Source organism: Myotis lucifugus, unplaced genomic scaffold (assembly GCF_000147115.1).
Source record: "Myotis lucifugus unplaced genomic scaffold, Myoluc2.0 scaffold_16, whole genome shotgun sequence".
Taxonomy (NCBI): domain Eukaryota; kingdom Metazoa; phylum Chordata; class Mammalia; order Chiroptera; family Vespertilionidae; genus Myotis; species Myotis lucifugus.
Window position 1 is genome coordinate 10,215,975 of NW_005871064.1, and position 20,925 is coordinate 10,236,899.

General features: G+C 56.2%; 1 protein-coding gene across 1 annotated transcript in view; it reads left to right on the forward strand.

Annotated features, from left to right (window-relative positions):
• The window catches only part of CELF4 (CUGBP Elav-like family member 4), a 271,691-nt gene that overhangs the window by 201,391 nt on the left and 49,375 nt on the right, over window positions 1-20,925 (forward strand). The window contains exon 4 of the mRNA XM_023750872.1: window positions 10,066-10,144. Coding sequence (XP_023606640.1) covers window positions 10,066-10,144 — 79 coding nt within the window. The remainder of the gene's footprint in view (window positions 1-10,065; window positions 10,145-20,925) is intronic.

A 20,925-nucleotide genomic window follows, 5' to 3' on the forward strand; every position in this document is an offset into this window, starting at 1 on the left:
AGGCCGGATCCGGCCCGTTTGAAATGAATAAAACTAAAAAAAAGAAAGACCATACCCTTTTATGTAATGATGTTTACTTTGAATTTATATTAGTTCACACAAACACTCCATCCATGCTTTTGTTCCGGCCCTCTGGTCCAGTTTAAGAACCTATTGCGGCCAAAACCGGTTTGGCTCAGTGGATAGAGCGTCGGCCTGCGGACTGAAGGGTCCCAGGTTTGATTCCGCTCAAGGGCATGTACCTGGGTTGCGGGCACATCCCCAGTGGGAGATATGCAGGAGGCAGCTGGTCGATGTTTCTCTCTCATCGATGTTTCTAACTATCTCTCTCCCTTCCTCTCTGTAAAAAATCAATAAAATATATTTTTAAAAAAAAGAACCCATTGTGGCCCTCGAGTCAAAAAGTTTGCCCACCCCTGCTCTAGACCAAGCATGTCAAACTCAAAGGCTAACACAGGTTGAAGAAATAAACAAGGTGTAACTTTATGTGGGCCACAAAAAAACAAAAGCTTCGATTTTCATAGAAACATAGGTTTATTTCTATAGAGACTTGCTGAATACAAAGGGCTGAAATAAATGAGTAATCGTTAACATAAAATAATAGAACATTTTAATAAAAATTAATATTTTTTCTTGAACATTAACTTACCAGACACTGAATAACTGCACAAATTAATAAGTGTAATGCAAATAAACCTATTTTTCTTGTTCTCCAAAAGCGAAATATTTCCTGTTGCGCACACCAAACAAGTCAGTCCAAGACTAATGACATGGCCATCGGCTGCTAAAATATTCACTGCTAGTATTAGTGGAGAGATGGTGCGCCTGCGTAAGTGCGTGAGGGAAATGAATGCAACACAATTATAGTGATCAGTCATTAGCAAACATTGTAGTTCATTATTAATAATTATGTATAACAGGATATTGTAAAAATTAAGTTACGAAATTCTTATTAAAACGTTTCTTACATGCCATTATATTGGCTGGGCCATAAAAATATTCGCAGGCCATGAGTTTGACATGCTTGGTAGATAGACCATGGTCAGGGCCTCTGGTGAAGGCAGGTGTCACTCTGCCATCACCACTAGAGGCAATCTTGAGTCAACTTTACGATGACAATAGACAGGCTTCCTTGAATTTCTAACCCCCCTCTGTGGAATGAACTGTATGCGATGTACTAAGGAGACAATTAAAACATTTATACTGGTATAGCCCTAGCTGGTTGGCTCAGGGGATAGAGCGTCGGCCTGGGGACTGAAGGGTCCTGGGTTCGATTCCAGTCAAGGGCACATGCCGGGTTGCGGGCTCCATCCCCAGTAGGGGGTGTGCAGGAGGCAGCCAATCAATGATTCTCACCATTGATGTTTCTATCTCTTTCTCCCTCTCCCTTCCTCTCTGAAATCAAGAAAAATATATTTTTTAAAAAACACCTTTATATATTTACAAGCTACAAATAGTGTGCACTGCTTTTGCCATTCCCCTGCGATCCCCTCCCACCAGGTGGCCTGGGGTAGGGCTCCTTCCTTCCTTCCACGGGTCCAGAGAGCCTACTGTGCACAGCACTGCGACTCCAACAGGGCACGCGCTTCGGAACCGCTCTCCTGGGGCTTTGAACAAATAAATTCTATATTAGTTCATCTGTTCATTACTATTTGCTAAGTGCAAAGTCCTGGCGGAGGGCAGAGTCGCTGGAGAGCTGCCCCTCCTGGGGTCTCATCCAGATCAGGTGGTCGCTTCCTTACCACCAGCCTTTTATTTATTTTTTTAATTAATTAATTAATTTTTCAAATTCTCACCTGAGGATATTTTTGCATTGATTTTTAGGGAGAGTGGAAGAGAGAGGGAAAGACAGAGAGAAATACTTATGTGAGAGAAACACATTGATTGGTTGCCTCCTGCACCAGCCCTGACCAGGGCCCTGGCCGGGGAGGAGCCTGCAACCAAGGTACTTGCCCTTGACCTGAATCGAACCCGGGACCCTTCGGTCTGCAGGCTGACGCTCTATCCACTGAGCCAAACCGGCCAGGGCACCACCAGCCTTTTATACCACAGGCTGGAAACGCTCAGTCTATTCTCCCCAAATTGTCCGAAGTTCATCTTTAAAAGGAAAATCTTTTTTTTTTTTTAAATATATATTTTATTGATTTTTTTTTACAGAGAGGAAGGGAAAGGGAGAGGGATAGCAAGTTAGAAACATCGATGAGAGAGAAACATCGATTCAGCTGCCTCTTGCACGCCCCCTACTGGGGATGTGCCCGCAACCCAGGTACATGCCCTTGACCGGAATCGAACCTGGGACCCTTGAGTCCGCAGGCCGACGCTCTATCCGCTGAGCCAAACCGGCTAGGGCTAAAAGGAAAATCTTGAGTGATGATCTTGCTGTAGCCGGAGCATGCACACAGACCTAGAGGTGTTTTCAGGAAGTGCCTAAAGCCTTGAGGTGGTGGGTGGAGAGAAATGGCCAGGGTGCTGGGGGCTGAGGGGGCAGGCGGGGGGCGGGGGGGGGGGACGCGGCATCATTTTCAGGCAGCTTCCTGGATAGGCAACTGGGCAGTCACTCATGCCTGGGGTTTAGGGCTCTGCAATTACCATCTTGATATTCTTAAAATGTTACCTTTGAACTTGTGCTTGTAAGTGAAGGCATAGGACAAAGGAGCCTGAAGCCTCTGCTTCCACCGCCTGCCCAATCCGGACACATCCCAAGTGCACGTGCAATCACCGTGCCCTTGAGGCCAGCCAGCAGGGGCCTGGGTGCAGGTTAGGGGAGGGCTGGGTCCACTCAACATGTGGCACAGGCAGCGCCATGTGTGTCTGGCTGGCTAACAAAGGCCATGTCTTAGTGGGTCACCCTCTTGCCCAGGTACCTAGAGAGTCCCCGGCACAGCATCACCAATACCCTTGAGAGTTTCCCACTCACTGTGGGGCTGCCATGGCAGAGGTGACGTCTGGCTTGACCTCCCAGGGCCCAGCCTCAGCTGAGCTGCAGTCAGTGGAAGGGGGAACCCGCAGTCCTCGGGCCCAGTCTGCCCCCCATGTTGCAGGGTAGCTGAGAGGGGTCCCTCTGCCTGAAGGACCCTCTCTTCCTCCCTAACCTTCCTGAATCTGGCCATCTCAAGGCACCCACATGCCACCAAAAACAAATTGTGTCTTTTTGATGATTCTGCATAGGACTTACATGTTCTGATATTTGCATTTAAAACTGGCATCACACAAAATAAAGATGAATGGTCGAATCCATGCTAATAATTTGAAATTTATATTTTTCTTTACTTTAAGCGACATCAAATAGCAAATAAAAATACCATGACAAGTCAAGAGAGAGACCGTGGAAGAAAGGAAAAGCTTTATATTTCAGTGATTTAGCGTTGCTTTTTTCCCTTTCCTTTTCAACAAAGAGCCTTGCAAATTATATCTCTCTTCCCAGAGCAGCAATGCTGCCGGGACTGGGGCACAGGCGTCCCATGGGCCCAGCACACGGGATCTGCTGCTTCCCGTTTCAACATCAAGCCGAGTTCTCTGCGGGGGAATAGAAGCAACAGCAGGGATGGGTGAGGACCAGGAACCAGGCTCCTCACGAGCGCGTCAGGCGTGGGTGGGCAGGGACGGAGACCAGCTCTGCCTCCAGGGACGCCTGCAGCCTTGGACTAGGGACCAATCGGCATTTCCACACAACTTCGTGACTTGGGGACACGCAAGCCCTTCTGGTGAGGAGGGAGCTGGGGACCACCAGGCACTCGCACATGCCAAAAGGGTCCAGAAAGGCCCCTCGGCTTTGAGGTGTGGACACCCTGGAATTGCAGTGCTCTGGCTGCGCCCCCTCCCACCACCACCCCCCACCCAGCGCTGTGCAGAGCTGGCCCAGACCTCCTGAGGACGCCTGGGACACACAGTGGGAAGCAATGTGGAGGTGGACTTTGTTGAGGGCCTACTTACTAAGCAGCAGACAGCGCACGACTTTCCTCCCGGGTCCCCTTTAACGCCCAGCCTACATGAATTCTTTTAAGATGTCTGTGATGTCACACCTGTACTATTTAAGCATGCACATGTGTGCGCGTGTACACCCCACACACATGGGAAAGGGAGGGGGAGAGAGAGAGAGAGCGCTGCAGGCCCAATGTGAGCAGGGACTGGGTGAGAACCAGGAGGGACAGGGTTTGGGGGGGTGGGGAGGAGGACAGGGTTTTCCAGGTCCTTATTTCTGAGACAGCTGTGGGGCCCCATGTAAGCAGAGGGCTCCAGTGGGTAGAGACGGGTGGAGGAGGCCCCAGGTGATTCCTAGGTCGTCAGGGCTGCCCAATGAAGCAGGGGCAAGTTCATGAGGGGAAGTTCCCAGAGTTCTCGCCAGCACTGGCCTCGGTGGGTGTCAGCGGAGGGATGGAGCAGTGGCCAGCCCCCACCCTCAGGAAGGTGGGAGCAGCAGAAGACCAGCCAGGCGAAGACAGTCCCTTCCCGATCTGGTGACTGAATACACCTGGGCTCTCAGGCACCAGGGACCCCTCTGCAGGCCAGCCCTGCTCTGGTGGGGTCCTCATTCCAGCCTCGGGGAGCCGCACAGACAGATGGGGGAGAGAAGACACCGACAGGGAAATGGCTCCCACAGAGGGCCAAGCCCGGGCACACAGCCCAGGTTGTACCAGGAGGACAGAGGAAAGGAGTGACTGGAACTGCAGGTTAATCGGGGCCGTCTTCCCAGATGGGGTCGGGCCGCTCCTGCACCTGGCTCACAGCGGGCCGCAGAGGCCTGCAGACACCTGTGAGAGGGAGAGTGGGCTGACTGAGAACAGACAGGAGGGAGGGATTGTGGGAGGGAGAGAAGAAACCAAATCTAAGAGCCGGGCTGGCCTGTCTGTCAGTCTGTCTGTCTGCCCACCAGCCACGGGCCTCCTGCTCCGCGGGGAGCCGAGCTGCACGGACAGGTGGAGCCGCTGGACCAGCTCAATCATCATATTTATTCTAACTGTAGTGTAATCGTCCCCAAGGAGCCCGGTTCAAATGAGCTTGACATTATTAAAATTTTAATGCCCAGTTTTCATAGCTGAATGAATATTTAAAGGGTATGTCCCAGCTTAAGTTATGATGATGAAGAAATTAATGGAATGTCTTGTTTAATGCATGGATATGTGTTGATGCAAAAAGTGGCAGAGATGGGGAGGGGGAGGGGAGGCAGAGAAGGGGCCTGGGAGGGAAGGAGCCATCCACCTGCAGCCCTCTGCTGGGCTTCGGAGCAGGGAGGGTCCCAAATTCTGGGCCAGGACCACTGGCTCCCCATGAGGGGGCCTCGGGCTGGAAGCAGAAACACCGTGGACAAGAGTTACTGATGTGTCCCCAGAGGCCTGGCCCCAGGAGCCTGCAGGGCAGCTTCAGGGAGCTGTCCTGACCCAGGGAAGTGGCCCCGGCACCTGGAGGCCACGTGCGATGCTGATGACATCTCAGGAAGGGAATCAGTAGGGACAGTGTCCCAGCAAGAAGGCCATCACACAAAATAAAGGGCATCACACCTCAGCCCGCCTCTCACCAGCCCCCAGCCCCAGGCCTCCTGGAAGGATGTACAGTGGCCGAGGGGGATACGGGACAGAGGAGCAAGAGATGGGGGAGAGGAAAAGCACCATGGGGCGGGCTCCGGTGCCTTCAAAGTGCGGTGTTCACCTGAAAGGGATGCAGCGTTCACCTGGGGCCTGTGTGGCAGGAGGTCCTGAGGCTGAGACCGTGCTGCTAAGGTGCAAGGTTAGAAGAAGGACGAGGAGGTGCAGGCGCCCCTCCCTCCCTCCTCCCCTCTTTATCAGCGTCCCTTCCTCACTGGGTCTCTGCAGCCAGGCTTGGCCTCCTCTCCAGGATGACTCCCTCTGTGCACACCTCCCTCCTCAGGGTGAAACCAGGCCTCGCGAGGCTGGACGGGGCCAGCGTCTGGGCCAGGGAAGGACGCTCTCCTTCGGGCCCAGAGCACCTGCACAGAGCCTGCCCCAGCTGAGAAGTCTCCCAACTGCGCCTGACACTTTATTTCTGCTGGGAATTAAGGAAGCGTGCGGGGCCGTATTTTATCTCTCCCTCTACCTGGCACCTCTCTGACAGCCCCGAAGAGACTGTCTGGGCGCTGACCATCTCTAGATCATAATGGGACGTGAAAAATGATGCAGGAGTCACAGGTCCATAGGAAACAATTCAATTCTGCTCCAGCAGTCTGTTTGGGTCACACCATGGGTGCTCCACCCGGGGCTGAGGGCAGGTGAGAGGCTGGATGAGACCAGGAAGCCCACGGTCAGAGAGAAGCAGCAGGGCCTGTGTGAGAGCCGAGCAGTGGTGGAGGTCTGGGAGCATGGTCCTGGGCTGGCCGGTCAGAGCTCCCTGGGGTGGGAGGCTGAGTTGGGAAGCCTGGTGCAGAGCATTCACGGAGAACAGTGGGACGCTGGCTGGCTGGCTTTCCCCCGCCCCCAGGTGGAAGGTTCCACACACAGGCAGATTCCACTTGCCTTGTTTAATGTTCCATGGAAAACGGGCCCCATCCTATCAGAAGTAGCTCTCCCAGCCCTTGTTGATCCACAGGACTCACCCCGACTGCTCTCGGACCCACATAGAGAAGACTGGCCATGGGCCACAGGCAAGATACCCAGGGAGGAGTCTTCCCAGCAGTCCCTGCCCTTCCTCCTGACATCCCCCCTAAGCACGGGGTCAGCCTGGCATGCGCAGGCCCCGGGCATGGAGTCTCCTCCACGGCCTCCCTCCTTCCCCCATCTGCACAGTGGCAGAGCCCAGCTGGGTCTGGTTCCTGCACCTCTACCTGCCCCGCCTCACATAGACTTTCCTCTCCCTTCTTGCTGGGGAAGTTGAGCCCCCATCTGGCCCCCTGCTCTTCCCTCTTCTGCTCTGACCTTTCCTGGACCATCCCCAAGCCCATCACGCCTGCTTCCCAGCAGCTCCGTGTAGTCAGCTTCCTCTTGATGTCGCCGCTTGCCACCTGTGTGACCTTGGCTAGTTTCTTAACCTCTCTGAAACTCCATTTCCTCGCTGAGAGTTAAGGACAATTTCATTGCATGCATCATAGGGAAGTTATGATAATCCAACAATATCATCAGTGTAACAGTCAGTCGTGTCCCTGTGGGTGGAGCAGTGCTGTGTACCCCAGGCGGGACCTGAGTCCCTGCTCCGGCCACTCACCTCCCAGCTGTGACTGTACCTTCTCTATGGAAACGGGAGAATGTCTGCGGGAACCTGTTCTCCGGGGTACCAGGAAGGCATCGTGGTCAGAGGAGGAGGCCACTGGGGCTGGGGAGAGGAGCTTGCAAGTCCAGGGCCCAGACTTGGGAGCGGAAGGGGCTGGGGTGTCGGGAATGGAGTGATACACGGGGTCAGAGGGGTCTGATGTGAGGGGCCCGGCTGAAGAGGTTGCATTTGGTTTGATGGCCCAGGGAACCTGGCCCCCAACTCCCCTTGCCAGACGGGCATGTCCTCACGGGCTTCCTCCCAGAGTAGCTGGGGGAGATGAGATAACACGGGCAGGCGGACCCACCCCTGTGTTGTTAGCCCTGTGCCTGCCCATCCCGGCCGAACCCCAGATCCTCTGCTTCTCGGAGCTCTGGCTCCTTGTCGGCAGGAGAGAGATAACACTCCCCACCTCAGGGACGTATAGTAATTACATAAGCATGAGAACTAGAGAAACATGCCCAAGAGAAGACAGCGGCCGGGACTGGGGCCTGGTCAGTTGCAGGAATTTTCTGCAGGAGAATATTGCAAGTTTGGGGGAGATGAGGAGGGAGGGACGGTCTAGGAGGGAGGGACAGTCTAGGAGAGGGCTGTGTGCCGAGTCCCAGGAAGTGCTGGGTGGGAGACCAGGACGCCGGCTCAGCCTTCTGGACCCTTCACTCAAACACTGGAATGGAGGTGGTTTACGGGGGAGCCAGGGGACCCTAAGTGGAGCTGGGACTTCACTGAGTCCTCTTCCTTCCTTCTCCCTGTGACAGGAGCCCCCACATGCGGCAGTTCCTGTGCTGGGGGAGCTTCCATGCACAGCACCTTTCTCCCCCTCCACTCCACACGGGGCCGAGCGGGGACCACGGGCCAACAGTGGCCCCTGACCCCCTCACAGTGGATCGGCCCCAGTGTCCTGTCTTGTGCCCCTGGCCAGCTGGCCTCTTGCTCTGTTTTCTGCCCTGCCTTCTGCTCCGTCCTTCCTGGCGGTGAGTCTGCCCTTCCTTGTTGTCACCTTGCTGACTCACGGCACCCGCCTCCCCCTCCCAGCTGTCTTGACGCAGCCAAAACTCACTTCGAATCAGAGACCGGAAGCCCGGGGGAGCTTGTGACTGGCTAGCCCGGTCTCTGGACACGAGGGCAGTTGGCCACAAAAAGTCAGCCGGTGCAGGACAGAAGCTCCATAATAGCTGTGGCAACCCAGGTTCCCGGGCCCATCTGCCCCTGGTGGCCCTGCCTCCACTTCCCCATCTATAAAATGGGGGTGTTCGTGCCGGCCCTGCCTGCCTTTCAAGGTTTGTTGAGAGAGATGTGCAGACGTGATGAGGGATAAGGGGTGCGTGGCAGGCAGAAGCTCTGGCAAAGACATGAAGTGCAGTCCATTTGTGTGACCCCTGCTGTCTATTGCTTGGAACATCTTGGGACTTCAGGCTGCAGAGCCCACCCGGTGCCTCCTGCATCAGGGAGGATCGGACAGGCAGCGGAGCTGGGATGCTTGGAGTTCAGAGACCCCTAGTGGCCTGAACGGGCACAGAAACAGATCCCGGAGAGAGGCAGGTGGCCTGGAGCCTGGGAGTCAGGCGGTGCCCTGGTGTCCTCCTGGCACCCTGACACCCCGTGAGTCGAGTAACTGTGCCAACTCCACACACACACTTCCAAGGGGCAGCCCTGGCCGCAGTCAGGAGCCCCAGCCCTGAGCTCTGCACCAACTAGGAGCCGGGTGGCCCGGAAGCTCAGCTCACGTCTCTGAGATGGCATAGGATGAGGTGCAACTCGCTGCCATGCCCCAGCCTGGCGGGGGGCAGTCTTCAGCCAGAGACCAGCTTGTTTGGGCAGAGCCAGTGGTGTGCCAGGTGTTTGGGCAGAGCCAGTGGTGTGCCAGGTGTTTGGGCAGAGCCAGTGGTGTGCCAGGTGTGCTGTGGGGACACCTCAGAGCTGCTCAAAACTGGGACAGGGACAACACGCGGTCCCCGGTCCAGAGAAACCCTCCTGCAAACACAGGGGCCTGAGGGCTGCACAGGGAAGGGAAGTGGGTGGGGCTTTAGAGAGGACCTGCAGGTTTTCAGCTGTGTGGGTGTCTGCTCATGCGACCAGCCAGTGAGGTCTGTGTGCCTAGGCACCCGTGCGCCCAGGTGGGCTGTCTGCCTCCCACCCCGCCTGCTCTAACACTGACCCCTGTTCTAGCACTAGCCCCTGCTCTAGCACTGACCCCTGCTCTAACACTGACCCCTGCTCTAACACTGACCTCTGTGCTCTAACACTGACCCCTGCTCTAACACTGACCCCAGCTCTAACACTGACCCCTGCTCTAACACTGACCCCTGCTCTAACACTGGCCCCTGCTCTAACACTGACCCCTGCTCTAACACTGACCCCTGCTCTAACACTGACCCCTGTGTTCTAACACTGACCCCTGCTCTAACACTGGCCCTTGCTCTAACACTGACTCCTGCTCTAGCACTGACCCCTGCTCTAACACTGACCCCTGCTCTAACACTGACCCCTGCTCTAACACTGACCCCTGCTCTAACACTGACCTCTGTGCTCTAACACTGACCCCAGCTCTAACACTGACCCCTGCTCTAACACTGACCCCTGCTCTAACACTGGCCCCTGCTCTAACACTGACCCCTGCTCTAACACTGGCCCCTGCTCTAACACTGACCCCTGCTCTAACACTGGCCCCTGCTCTAACACTGGCCCCTGCTCTAACACTGACCTCTGCTCTAACACTGGCCCTTGCTCTAACACTGACTCCTGCTCTAGCACTGACCCCTGCTCTAACACTGCCCCCTGTGCTCTAGCACTGACCTCTGCTCTAGCACTGACCCCTGCTCTAGCACTGACCCCTGCTCTAACACTGACCCCTGTGCTCTGTTGCAGATGAACCGGCCGATCCAGGTGAAGCCTGCGGACAGCGAGAGCCGAGGAGGTAGTAGCTGCCTGCGCCAGCCCCCTTCACGTGAGGGCCCACTTGTCTCTGCCCCCTCGTCCCCTCCCACCTCCCTCTCCCAACGCAGCAATGCAGCGACTCCTGCCACCTGCCCTGTCTCCCCCTCAGGCAGGGTTTTGGAGCTCTCGGGGGACAGTGAAAGGAAGAGGGGTGACTGGGGTCTGCCGAGTGGTGGGGTTCGGTCCTTTCCATGAGGGAGCAAGCAATGAGGATGTCCGACACTCTGCTGCTGCCTGTAGGACATGGAAAACGTGCTCTTCCCACTTCCGTGTCACCAAGGAAACCCCCACTGTGATGGGACTTGACCCTTTGAAAGGATGCTGGGCCAGGATGTAGGCAATGGAGGTGGGACACGGGAGGGTTCAGGCCAGATTGGGCACATCTGAGGAAGGCTCCCGTGGGGTGTTGGGGTGCTTCCTGTGGGGTATAGGACTGTTTCCTGTGGGGTGTTGGGGTGCTTCCTGTGGGGTATAGGACTGTTTCCCGTGGGGTGTTGGGGTGCTTCCTGTGGGGTATAGGACTGTTTCCTGTGGGGTGTTGGGCTGCTGAGGGCAAGATCCTGGAGCTGGATTTAGGGAGGAGGTGTCTGAAAGGGAACAGAGCAGGACACAGCCTCACGTAAACCCCAGCCCCATTCTCACAGAGGAAACTGACTTTCACCCGTGAGGCCACCAGGGCACACAGGCTCAACCAGGCCAGACCCTTGGCTTCCTCTGCCAAGCACCCATGCCCACACCATGCCAGGTCAGGCCCCTCTGCCCCCGGCTTATCCCCATCTGGGCGTGGTCGGGCAGGTAATAAGGGATTTCTCTCTCCCTTCCCTTCCCTCCCCACCCCCAAAATTTTCTAGCAAATTAAGAGCAAAAGGTAAAATGGGCAAAAGCTACTTGTAAATTAAGAGCCAAGATCCTTGTCCTGAGGGGACACAGGGAGGCCACTAAAAGAGCGCCCCCTGCTGGCAGGGAGAGTAAGTGCCACCTGCCGCCCTCTCTGGGGATCCAGGAGGGAGGCAGTGGCCTGAAGGAGGGAGACACCTGGAGAAGTCAGCCCAGGAGGCAGGCCCCTGAGGTGGAGCAGGGGGTGCCTGTGTGCGGAGCAGACAGCTCAAAGTCCAGCCAGTCTCTCTGGAACCGAGGCCCGGAGCGGGGCGGCGGGCACCCCTCTGCCCAGCAAGGCCGCGCCAAGCTCTAACTCAGACCTTTGCTTGCCTCCGAGGCAATAGCTCTCTAACTCCAAGTTGCTAACCTCATCTCCTTTCTCCCATATATCTCCTGCCGCTGACACTTGCCCCAAACCCGATTAATCAGCTCTTTTATTCTTCCCGCGGTGGAAGGGGGAAAGCAGCGCCAAACCCAAACATCTATCTATTAATTGCATATTCAATATTAAACAGGGAGGTGATCCTGAGTCAGCACTATAACCAAGCTAGTTTTTAAAAAACGAAAGTATATCCATTAAATACTTCTTCTGGGTGGAGGGGCCGGGGGAGAGGTGAGCATTAAAAAAAGATGAAAGGAATGGGAACAGGAGAAGGGTGGGAAGGCAGGGGTGGGAGTAGGAGGAGGAATGCTATGGGCAAGGTGAAGGGAAAGGGGGGCAGGAGGAGAGAGGCCTGGAAGAAAGAGGGCTGGAGGAGGCCAGAGAAGAGAGAGCTCATGTTGGCCTGGATCAGGCAGGGAGGGCTTCCTGGAAGAGGAAGGAATTGACCCAAAAGGTGTAGACTTGGCAGGAGACAGGGAGCACAAGTGAAAATGGAGCCCTAAACACAAGGCCAAGGGGTTGGACAGGTCTCCATCGGAAGCAGGAGCCACTGATCCTGATGGGGGGACAGGGCAGAGAGGGGGTGCCCTGGCTGTACTGTCCTTGGGCAGGAAGAGAGGAGACAGCTCCTGCCACCACCACCAAGAGCCCAGGCTGCAGCTCGGCAGGGAAAGAAAACCAGAGGAGGAGCCTGCCCAGGAGCCACCAGGAGCACCCAGTTAATGTTGCAGAGCTCGAGGGAGCACGTGGTCTTTAAACTCAGATTCACACCCAAGTAGGCAAGCCAGTGTGTTAACCAGGGGAGTGAAGCAGCTGGGGACAGAGAGGGTGCAAAGTGGAGGACGGAGGGCATGCCCTGCCCGACCACCTCAGAGGCAAGGGCACTCCCCAGGGCATGCACTGTGGTGTCCTTTGCCTCCCGAAGGCGAATGTACCTCCCCCCAAGCTGGTTCATGGCAGCGTCTGCACTGGGTCTCCACAGCGGCAGGGGCCCTTCCGCCTCTCGGTTTCACTCTGGATGGGTGCACACGGGTGCTGTCCTGCAGGTCTGAGCCCCCCATCCTCCCTGGCCAGGTTGTGGGGACTTCTTTCCGGGAATCAGACTCCATTTGGCTGAACTGGAAAAGACTGGGACTGGGGTGTGTGCCTACCCTTCTCAAGGGTCCAAAAAGGTCAGCAGCCAAGTAGAGGAAGGAAGACGTGGTAGAGGCCTGAGCAGGTGTAGCAGACACCAACCTGATCTCCCCTTCCCCCACCCCCATGCAGACACATACCCTCAGACCCGTGCTATCTATCTGCCCTGACCCCTAGAAGGCGCCCTCCCCATCAGAAACCAACCCTGTCCTCTTCCCAGTAACCACCTCGCAGGGAGAAGGTTTAGCTACAGTAAGGTGGGCCTCATCTCGGCGAAGTTTGCATAAACACCTTTCACACCCTCACCCTCACCAACATGCTCACGCCCACACTGCCAAAGGCAGACACCCAATCTCACACAGCTCCTGGTGAGGTGGGAATACATGTCCTCATGGGCACACAGTGGCTGGGGGTGGGTGCAGACTGGGGCCACCAGGATTTATCTCATCACCGTGACATGACAGGGAAAAAGTAGCAAGATGGCTAGCTTAGGGGTTGGAGAAGTTAGAAACCACGATAGCTTAGGAAGGAGTCCTGGGAAGGAGGGGATTCCGGCTTGCCAAGGGGCTGCCCACTTGGAAGGGGGCAGGTGTGGCACTGGAGTGACGCAGTCTTCCAGGTCGGCCACCATGGCCCCCACCCCTTCACAGGACCCAGAACTGAAAGCCACACAGGCACACAACACACTCCAGCCTCCCGGGCTGGGACATGTGAGGCAGGAACTGGGGACCTGGGCCCTCCCCACCAGCTCTGGCTCCTCCTGTCTCCCGGCTGGACCTGGGCAGGGTCAGGACACATGGGAGGGTCCAGGCAGGTGCGACAGCCTGGGAGTCAGTCCGTTCCACATGGGTCCCCAGGGCAAGTGCGGCCCAGTCGTTCAGCCAAGCAGCGTCCCTGCAGCCTCTCGCTGCTCCCCCGTTCATTTAACGGCACCTCCGGGCTCCTGCCCCTCCCCGTGGCCGGCACTGTGTGGCTGCAGTCCCGCTGGGCTGGCTAATGAGGTTGGACACAGTGCATGGGAACACCGCTCTGGGCCCCTCCCGAGGCCGCGTTCCCCACCATAAACCGTGGCTGATTCTGCGCTCCCAGCCTCTCCACCATCTGCAGCCCCATTGGTTCCTGCGGCTTTATAAATCCTATTAAGTTCCTCATTTCTCCTCCGAGCATTATTTTATTTTAAAACAGACACAGACAATGCACTGTCAGGGAGGCCTTTGAGGGGCTGCTGGGGGACCAGCTGATGGGCATTGCCCCTCCTGTTCCCCACCCCCCTACCCCTGGCCTGAGGCCCTAGGAGCCTTGTGGCCCCACTGTTGGCCTCCAGATGCTGGCTCTCTCACTTCTAGACTTTTCTAGCTTTTTAGTCCCATATTCTAGGGAGGCAATTTAGTGGGCGAGCATTTAGATGAAATGGGTGTGTAGGCTGGTCCTGCTTTATAAAAATTCAATATTCAGAAGTTTCCATTTCCCTCTCTTAAGGGGCAACAAATGCCTCATTTCACAAAAGCTTCTGGGTGAACAGGAACCCCCAGGGTCCGGCTAGGAAGCTTTAGTCCCAGGCGGGAGAGGGTGCACTACACATAAAGCTAAAGACCACAGCACATTGAAGATCAATCTGAAAGTATGCCGAGACCGTAGGAATTACGGTTTAAAAAGCAGATTCCTCTAGACGAGATGCATGCAGGGAGGAGGGTGGGGAAGGTGTGGGGAAAGCCTTGAAGGACAGGTGTGAACACCCTGTGGGACCCCCGGAGGAGGTGGCCCTGGCAGGCAGGGTGTGGGTGGGCAGAGACTCAGCCCCAAAGAACAGACTCATTTGTCAGCAGCCAGTTGACTCCCAGAGCAGGAGTCCAACCACCTCGCACTAGTCTCTCCTCTCAGAGACCCCAGAATGAACAGAGGGTCCCATTCGGGGCTGAGGAGGGGTCCAGTGACTGAGGCCCCTAAAGAGGAAGGAGTCTGCCTCTCAGAGCAGAAAATTCCCCACCTTCACCCGCCCCCTCTGTGTCCCCACAGAAGCCCCTGGAAGCTGGGCGTGGTGCACACCCCACTGTGGGCCTATGTGAATGTGTATGTTGGAGGGTACATTTCCACTTCACCTCCGATCAGACCTTACAGACCCCAACATCTTCAACTCTTACCAGACAGCAACACCCCTGTCCTCCCTCCCCACAGCTATGTCCGGGCCCAGGGCCTTGGGCAAGAGGTCTTGGCCAACCTTTGGGGCACAGGTAGCTGCCCCTGTGACCAGGACACGGCCCCCCAGCAGCCTGGGAAGGCCCCGGAGCCATCCTGTCCACCCTCCCCAGGAGTCCACTCTCACCCAGTCCCTCCCATCTAAAAACAATCCAGAAGGAAAGCCACTCCACAGCCTCTCAGCCTCCTTCTTCAGAGCGCAGGGACCCGCTCCTCAGCCTGTCCTTCTATATCCCACCGGAATCTCTCAAGCTGTAGGCAGCAGCGTTTTCCCTTGAACTGCAAGCCCCACGGCCAATGTCCTGGCAGATATAAACATACCGGTACTTGAATCCTATGTGTTTGGGACCGATCTTTAAGAAAAGCCATTCAGCTTGGGAAGTTCATGTCAGACACCTGACAGCACAGCCCATACCCTCTTGGTGTGCAGGGAGCAGTGGGGGGACAGGGCTGGCTGCAGGCCGTGGGGGAGGGCTGAGGGTTAGACTGCCCATCACCAGGCCAAGTGCCCCCCCCCCCCCAAAGGCTTGGCTCCTTCGATGGCCAGGAAGTCCGATGGCCAGGAAGTCCTGCCACATACCTGAGCACTGTCCCTCCTACTTTTGATTAAGCATTTCCATGGTAGATTCCGGAGATATAGATCGAGAATAGATCCTGGTGCCCGTTCCCCTGCCCTGCGGACTTTATTCTCCACAGTCCCCATTCTTTCACACCTAAACCCAACAAGCAAAACAAAACAACAAACACCTCTTTCCCTTCCCAAGCCCCTTTGAAAAAGAAATGTTAAAACTCCATGCAGCTCCTCTAGTTCACACAACCTAACGCAAATAGCAACGGCTCGGAGACAGGTCTTTGTGGGGAGGGAGGTGGCCAGTGGGAAGGGTCCCCAGGGAGGCTCCAGTGGGGCAGGCACATCATGAGTCCCTCATCACTCCTGCCATAGGTGCGAAATTATAATTAACTGCAAACCTGCTGAGTTTAAATGGACTTTGCATTTTCCGCTGGGGGAAGGGGTGTTGATTGATCTGCATTTTGTTTGTGAGGTGTTTTTTTAATCCATTCGGCAAGTTAAGTTGAGGCTCGCAGCTCCTTGCCAAATTCCCTCTGGCCCCGGCTAATTTAGCAAAGGATTGTTTCAGGGGAAATGGGATGTTAATCATTGCAAATGGGCTCCTGGATGATATTTGAAAGCTGCCTCCTGTGTGCCCAGGCTGAAGGAGCGGATGACAGGAATAGGAATGACGGAGAGAGGGACCACGGCCCTCTGGCCCCCACCCCATCGCCACTCCCATGGCGTCCTGTGGCAGGCACCGTGTGGGCATGCAGGAAGATGGGCAAGATGAGAGAGAGCGTGTCAGAGGCCGTCCTCCTGGGCGGCAGTCCTGGGTGCTGCGGTGACTGAGAGCTGAGGAGGGCGAGGTGTCTCCAGTGCCCTCCTGGTCCCTGGCTCACCTCACTTCAACAGCCTGATAGCAACATGGAAGCCGTGAGGTTGTGCAGGGGAGAGGGAGGCAGGGAGAGACAGCTCAAGCCAGAGAGATCAGAACAGGTAACACCTGCTTGGCCTGCAGAAGGAAGAGGATTGGAGCAAGGAAGGGCCGAGTCAAAATGGGTTTGGAGAGTCCCAAGAGGCCGGAACAGAGGGTCTGCCTTGTGGGGAGGGCAAGATATGGAAGCACTGATTTCCAAAAGGTGCTGTAAGTGGATGCATTTAGGCAAAGGGAAGCCTTCTAAGATGCTGGGGCAGGGGGTGACATGATAAGGGTGGCACTTTGGAAACAGTAGCCTAGGGACACTGAACCAGATTAGGGAGGGAGTCAGAGCAGGCCAGCAGGGATGGTGCTGGGCACTCCCAGGTGCTCTGACTACGAGCATCCTGTCTGTTCCACAGTGATGCCTTGCCACCTCCTCTTGCAAAGGGATGATGACACCCCTTTGGAGCTGCCGGAGGGGGAACAACTGTGGAACCCTCCCTGCTGACAGCTGCCGCAGTTATTTCATTCTTAGAGTCCAGTCCATGGGGAGAGAGGAGGGGACGGGGTCGGGACCTCCGACAAGGTGTGCCCAACAGAGTGCAAATGAAAGTCGTACTGCCTATGGCCAGAGCTGCATTGAGCATGTGAATTCAGCGGGACAAGGAAGGCTTCCTGGAGGAGTTGATTATTGGAATGGCAGGGTTACCAACAGGCAGCACCTGGGTGAAGGGTCGCAGGCAAAGACATGAAAACAGAGACGAGAAAGGCAAATATGTGGCATCTGACATATTCTTTAGATAATGGAGAGGAATTGGTTCGGCTGGAGAGGGAGGTTCGCTTTCTGGAAGACTCAGATTAGGTGCCCTGTGGGTCTCATTGCTCCTCAAATTCCAGGGCATGTATGCCTACGCACACACACTGGCTGAGTCTGGGGGACCTTGTCTATTCTCACCCTTTGGTCCAAGTTCACCAGGCCTGTCCCAGAGTCTATTTTCTCTATGGAGCTGCCCCGCCTTTCTGGTCAGCCATGCCCTGCCTGCCATGTCCTGCCTCCTTTCCCACCCAGCCCAGCCCAGTGCCCGTAGGATCCAGGCAATGCTGCAGCTGCTGCAGCTAAACCCAACCCAGGGCTCTGAAGGGAGACAGATAGAGCCAGTAAGGCCTCAATCCCTGCCCCCATGAATCAACCAGAGCCTCCAGTACGAGCGCCTCAGCCCTGCAGCAACCCCACGAGATTGACCGAGCAGCACCCCCTTTCGATGGAGGGGGAAAGGAGAGGAGATCACACAGGGGGTAGTCAGCCTTCACACCTCAGCCTCTCCGTGCCAACCTCCGTGCCTTGCTGCCTTCTCACGGGTCTGTGCTGGATCCTGACACGCAGAGAAAGTTCTCCCGTTATCAGCACCGCCATCAGATGCCCGAAAGACAAGGCTGGATGAGAATGGGGAGGAGGGCGGATAGGGAACTCAGGAGGGTCTGGGGTTGGACTTGCCTGGGCGCAGGCTCAGTCTGCAGCAGGATGAGCCTGTCCGTGGTCCACCTGAGCGTGTAGGGTCAGCGGGGAGGAGCAGGTGGAAAACTCCACATCTGCCCAGCAGAGGAGAGCCACCTGGTGCTCAGAGCCCTGTCGGTCTGAGGCTGGCACAGAGAGAAAGGCTTTGCAGAGGCTGGGGGTTAGCAGCCAGCATGGGTTTTTGTTGTGGGTATTTTTAAGGGGGAGGGGGGGCACATATCAGGGACAGACCCATGATCCCAACCTCACAGACACCACACCCCAGCACTGGGTAACTAGCCCAGGTGTCAGGGGATCTTAGGCTGAGACATAAATGGCCAATTGGAAGTGGCTCAAATCTGCAGAGAGCTGCGCGTGAAAGAGATTGTGTGGGGTCCCAGGAAGCCTTGCCGAGCTCTAGCCCTAGAGCAGCTGCCAGTCTGGTGGGAGACAGGTTATGGCTGCAGGAGCACCACTGAGCAGTGGAGACAGTGAGCCCGGCTGGGAAAGGGCAGAGCCGAGCAGGCCAGGCAGACAGGGAAGGCCTGCAGAGGAGGCTCCGTGTTGGCGGGGAGTCAGGCTGAGAAGCCGGGGAGACGTTGGCATAGAGCAGTGATGGCGAACCTTTTGAGCTCGGCGTGTCAGCATTTTGAAAAACCCTAATTTAACTCTGGTGCCGTGTCACATATAGAAATGTTTTGATATTTGCAACCATAGTAAAACAAAGATTTATATTTTTGATATTTATTTTATATATTTAAATGCCATTTAACAAAGAAAAATCAACCAAAAAAATGTGTTCGCGTGTCACCTCTGACACGCGTGTCATAGGTTCGCCATCACTGGCATAGAACCTCTCCGGGGAGGTGAGGAAACCATTGGCCCCAGGAGAGGGTTCCAAGGCATGCCCAGCCGCAGAGTCGGGGGCTTTCTGGAAGAAGATGGGGAGTCCTGGAGAGGATGGGGAGGTGGGTGTTCGATGGAGGCTGGGCCTGGGCGGGCTGGCCACCTGCAGGGAGGACTGAACAAGGTACCACGAGACCAAGGAGAGATCTATGCACCTCCAGCTGTGAGAGAATGGGCATGGGGCCTGGGAATTTAACCAGGAGCTCAAGAACCCTTTTGTCACCATGAAATACAAAGCCCCAAACCATCCCTTCCCTGCCCAGCACTGCTGCTGCCTTCAAGGTCTCTCCAAGCGCACAGCCACTTCCAGGCACAGCCCACCCTTGGAGGTCCTCCCGGACCCTTCCTAGCCGCCCAGCTCCACATGGTCAGAGCCCTGGGCAGGATCCACCTGCTGGGGTGTGGTCTCCAGAGCTTCCTCATTGGTCTTCCCAGCTCAGAACCCCCTTCCTGCTCTCCGTCTGAGCCACAAAGTTAGACAGTGGGTGTTGGTTCCTCATCTCTTCGTAGAGACTGTGCCCTTCTTGGGGCAGACATGTCCGGCCTCCACAGAGCCTCGCTGGCCTCAGGCCCTTCAAGTGGGAACCTCCCCTACCACCCTGGCTCTCTACCAGCCTAAACGCAGTCCCCTCTTTAGTGTCCCCCGCAACCTCTCCAAAGTCAGGCCACAGGCAGGGGGTGGAGGTGGGCAGCGGGGAGGGTGCCCCTGACATTGGCATTCTCCTTGCAGTGCATCTTAATAATTTAATGGCTATTAGCAGGGCCGCAGTGGTGGGGGGAAGGGGGCGCAGAGGGAAGATTTATAGAGAGAATTCACTCCAGGTTGGGGTTTTGTCTTCCTCTGTTTTCCTGGCATTTATCATGCATGTTTTAATTTGGATCGGAGAGTTGCTACCATCTGGCCATTATCGCAAAGAAATATTCATTTTCGCTGAGTGACACAGGCCCCATTCATCACGGAGCGCGCTGATTGCCCGCGAGTGTGGGGCTGCGCTTTCTCCTTCAGTAGAAACGAACCTTGAGCTCAGAACAGGTCCCATTTGCCAGGAGCCCAGAACAGGTCCCATTTGCCAGGAGCCGAGGCACAGGGCAGGCGGCTGCCACTGACCTCCCAGCCAGGTGGCCAGGGAGCGCTCTCCTGCCATCACAGCCCTCCCCTACCCCTCTACTCTCCTGGGGGTGGGATATTGGTGGCCCCCAGGCTTCTGACAGCCCTCACATCCAGGGCCGTCCCAGGCCAGGCCACAGGGATGGCACAGGGATGGCACAGGTGGCCCCTCTGGTCCCTGGGCCTTCAGCATCTGATAAACGCCGCCGGATCCTGTCTTGCCAAGGGCGGCATTTGCTTAGGCAACCGTCCCCTCAGAGAATACCGCTCTAGTGGTGTCATCCCGGGTCAGGGCTGTGGGGACAGAAGGGCCTCCTCAATCTCTCATCACGTTCTGGTGGCACCATCCGGGCTGGGCCTGTGGGGAGAGATGTGTCTGCCTCCAGTTGGAACATTGCCAGAGTGTCACCTTGTATCCACCCGCAGCTCACAGCAGCTCACCGCACAGGCCGCCAGGGGCCACCGGGGGCCTTTTGTGGGCAATGGGCGAGGAACCCAAGCATAAAGCCGGACATGCAGGGGGCTGTTACAGAACGTCCTTGATGGGCTGAGCTCCACTTTAAGCCTCCTCAATAAGCAGGCATTCAGATCTGCAAGACTGAGAAAAGAGAAAGTCTCCTTCCACATACTTTAAATCGTGAACCAGAGCACCCAGAATTTGTGGGGCCCTCTGTGTCTGCCCCTGCTCCCCATATAGACACCAGTGGGGATTCAGACTCACAGCCTGAAGATATCAGCTGAGCAGTGCCCCCTCCCCACCCCCCAGCATCAGACACTCCCAGGAGGGGAATGGGTTAGAGCCAGAAAGGCTTCCCAAGGGAGAGGTTGGCTTCGCCAAAAGGCAAAATCAGGCAGGAGGGCTTTCGCCGACAGAGGTTCCATTTCCCCAGGAGTCCAGGGCCAATGGACTTCCCTGGTTTCTGTTCCGGCAGCTGTGGCCAGACTCTCTAGCTCTCACCGCCACTAGGACCCAACCCAGATTTGGCCACAACCCTAGGGACTGGGCTGAGAGGCACCAGAATCCAGGGGAGGCCGGTGGGAGCTTTGTGGCCCCTTCCCATGAGAGAAGATAGCCGCAGGCATCCTCGGTGTTGACTGAGCACCCCACACGCGGCACATGTGGGCACACCCGCATGATGCTTGGCCACAGGGGGCTTACCGTCTGGCTGGGGCTGGGGCAATGTAGCCATTAGGAGACAGGAAAAGACCTTGAATCAAA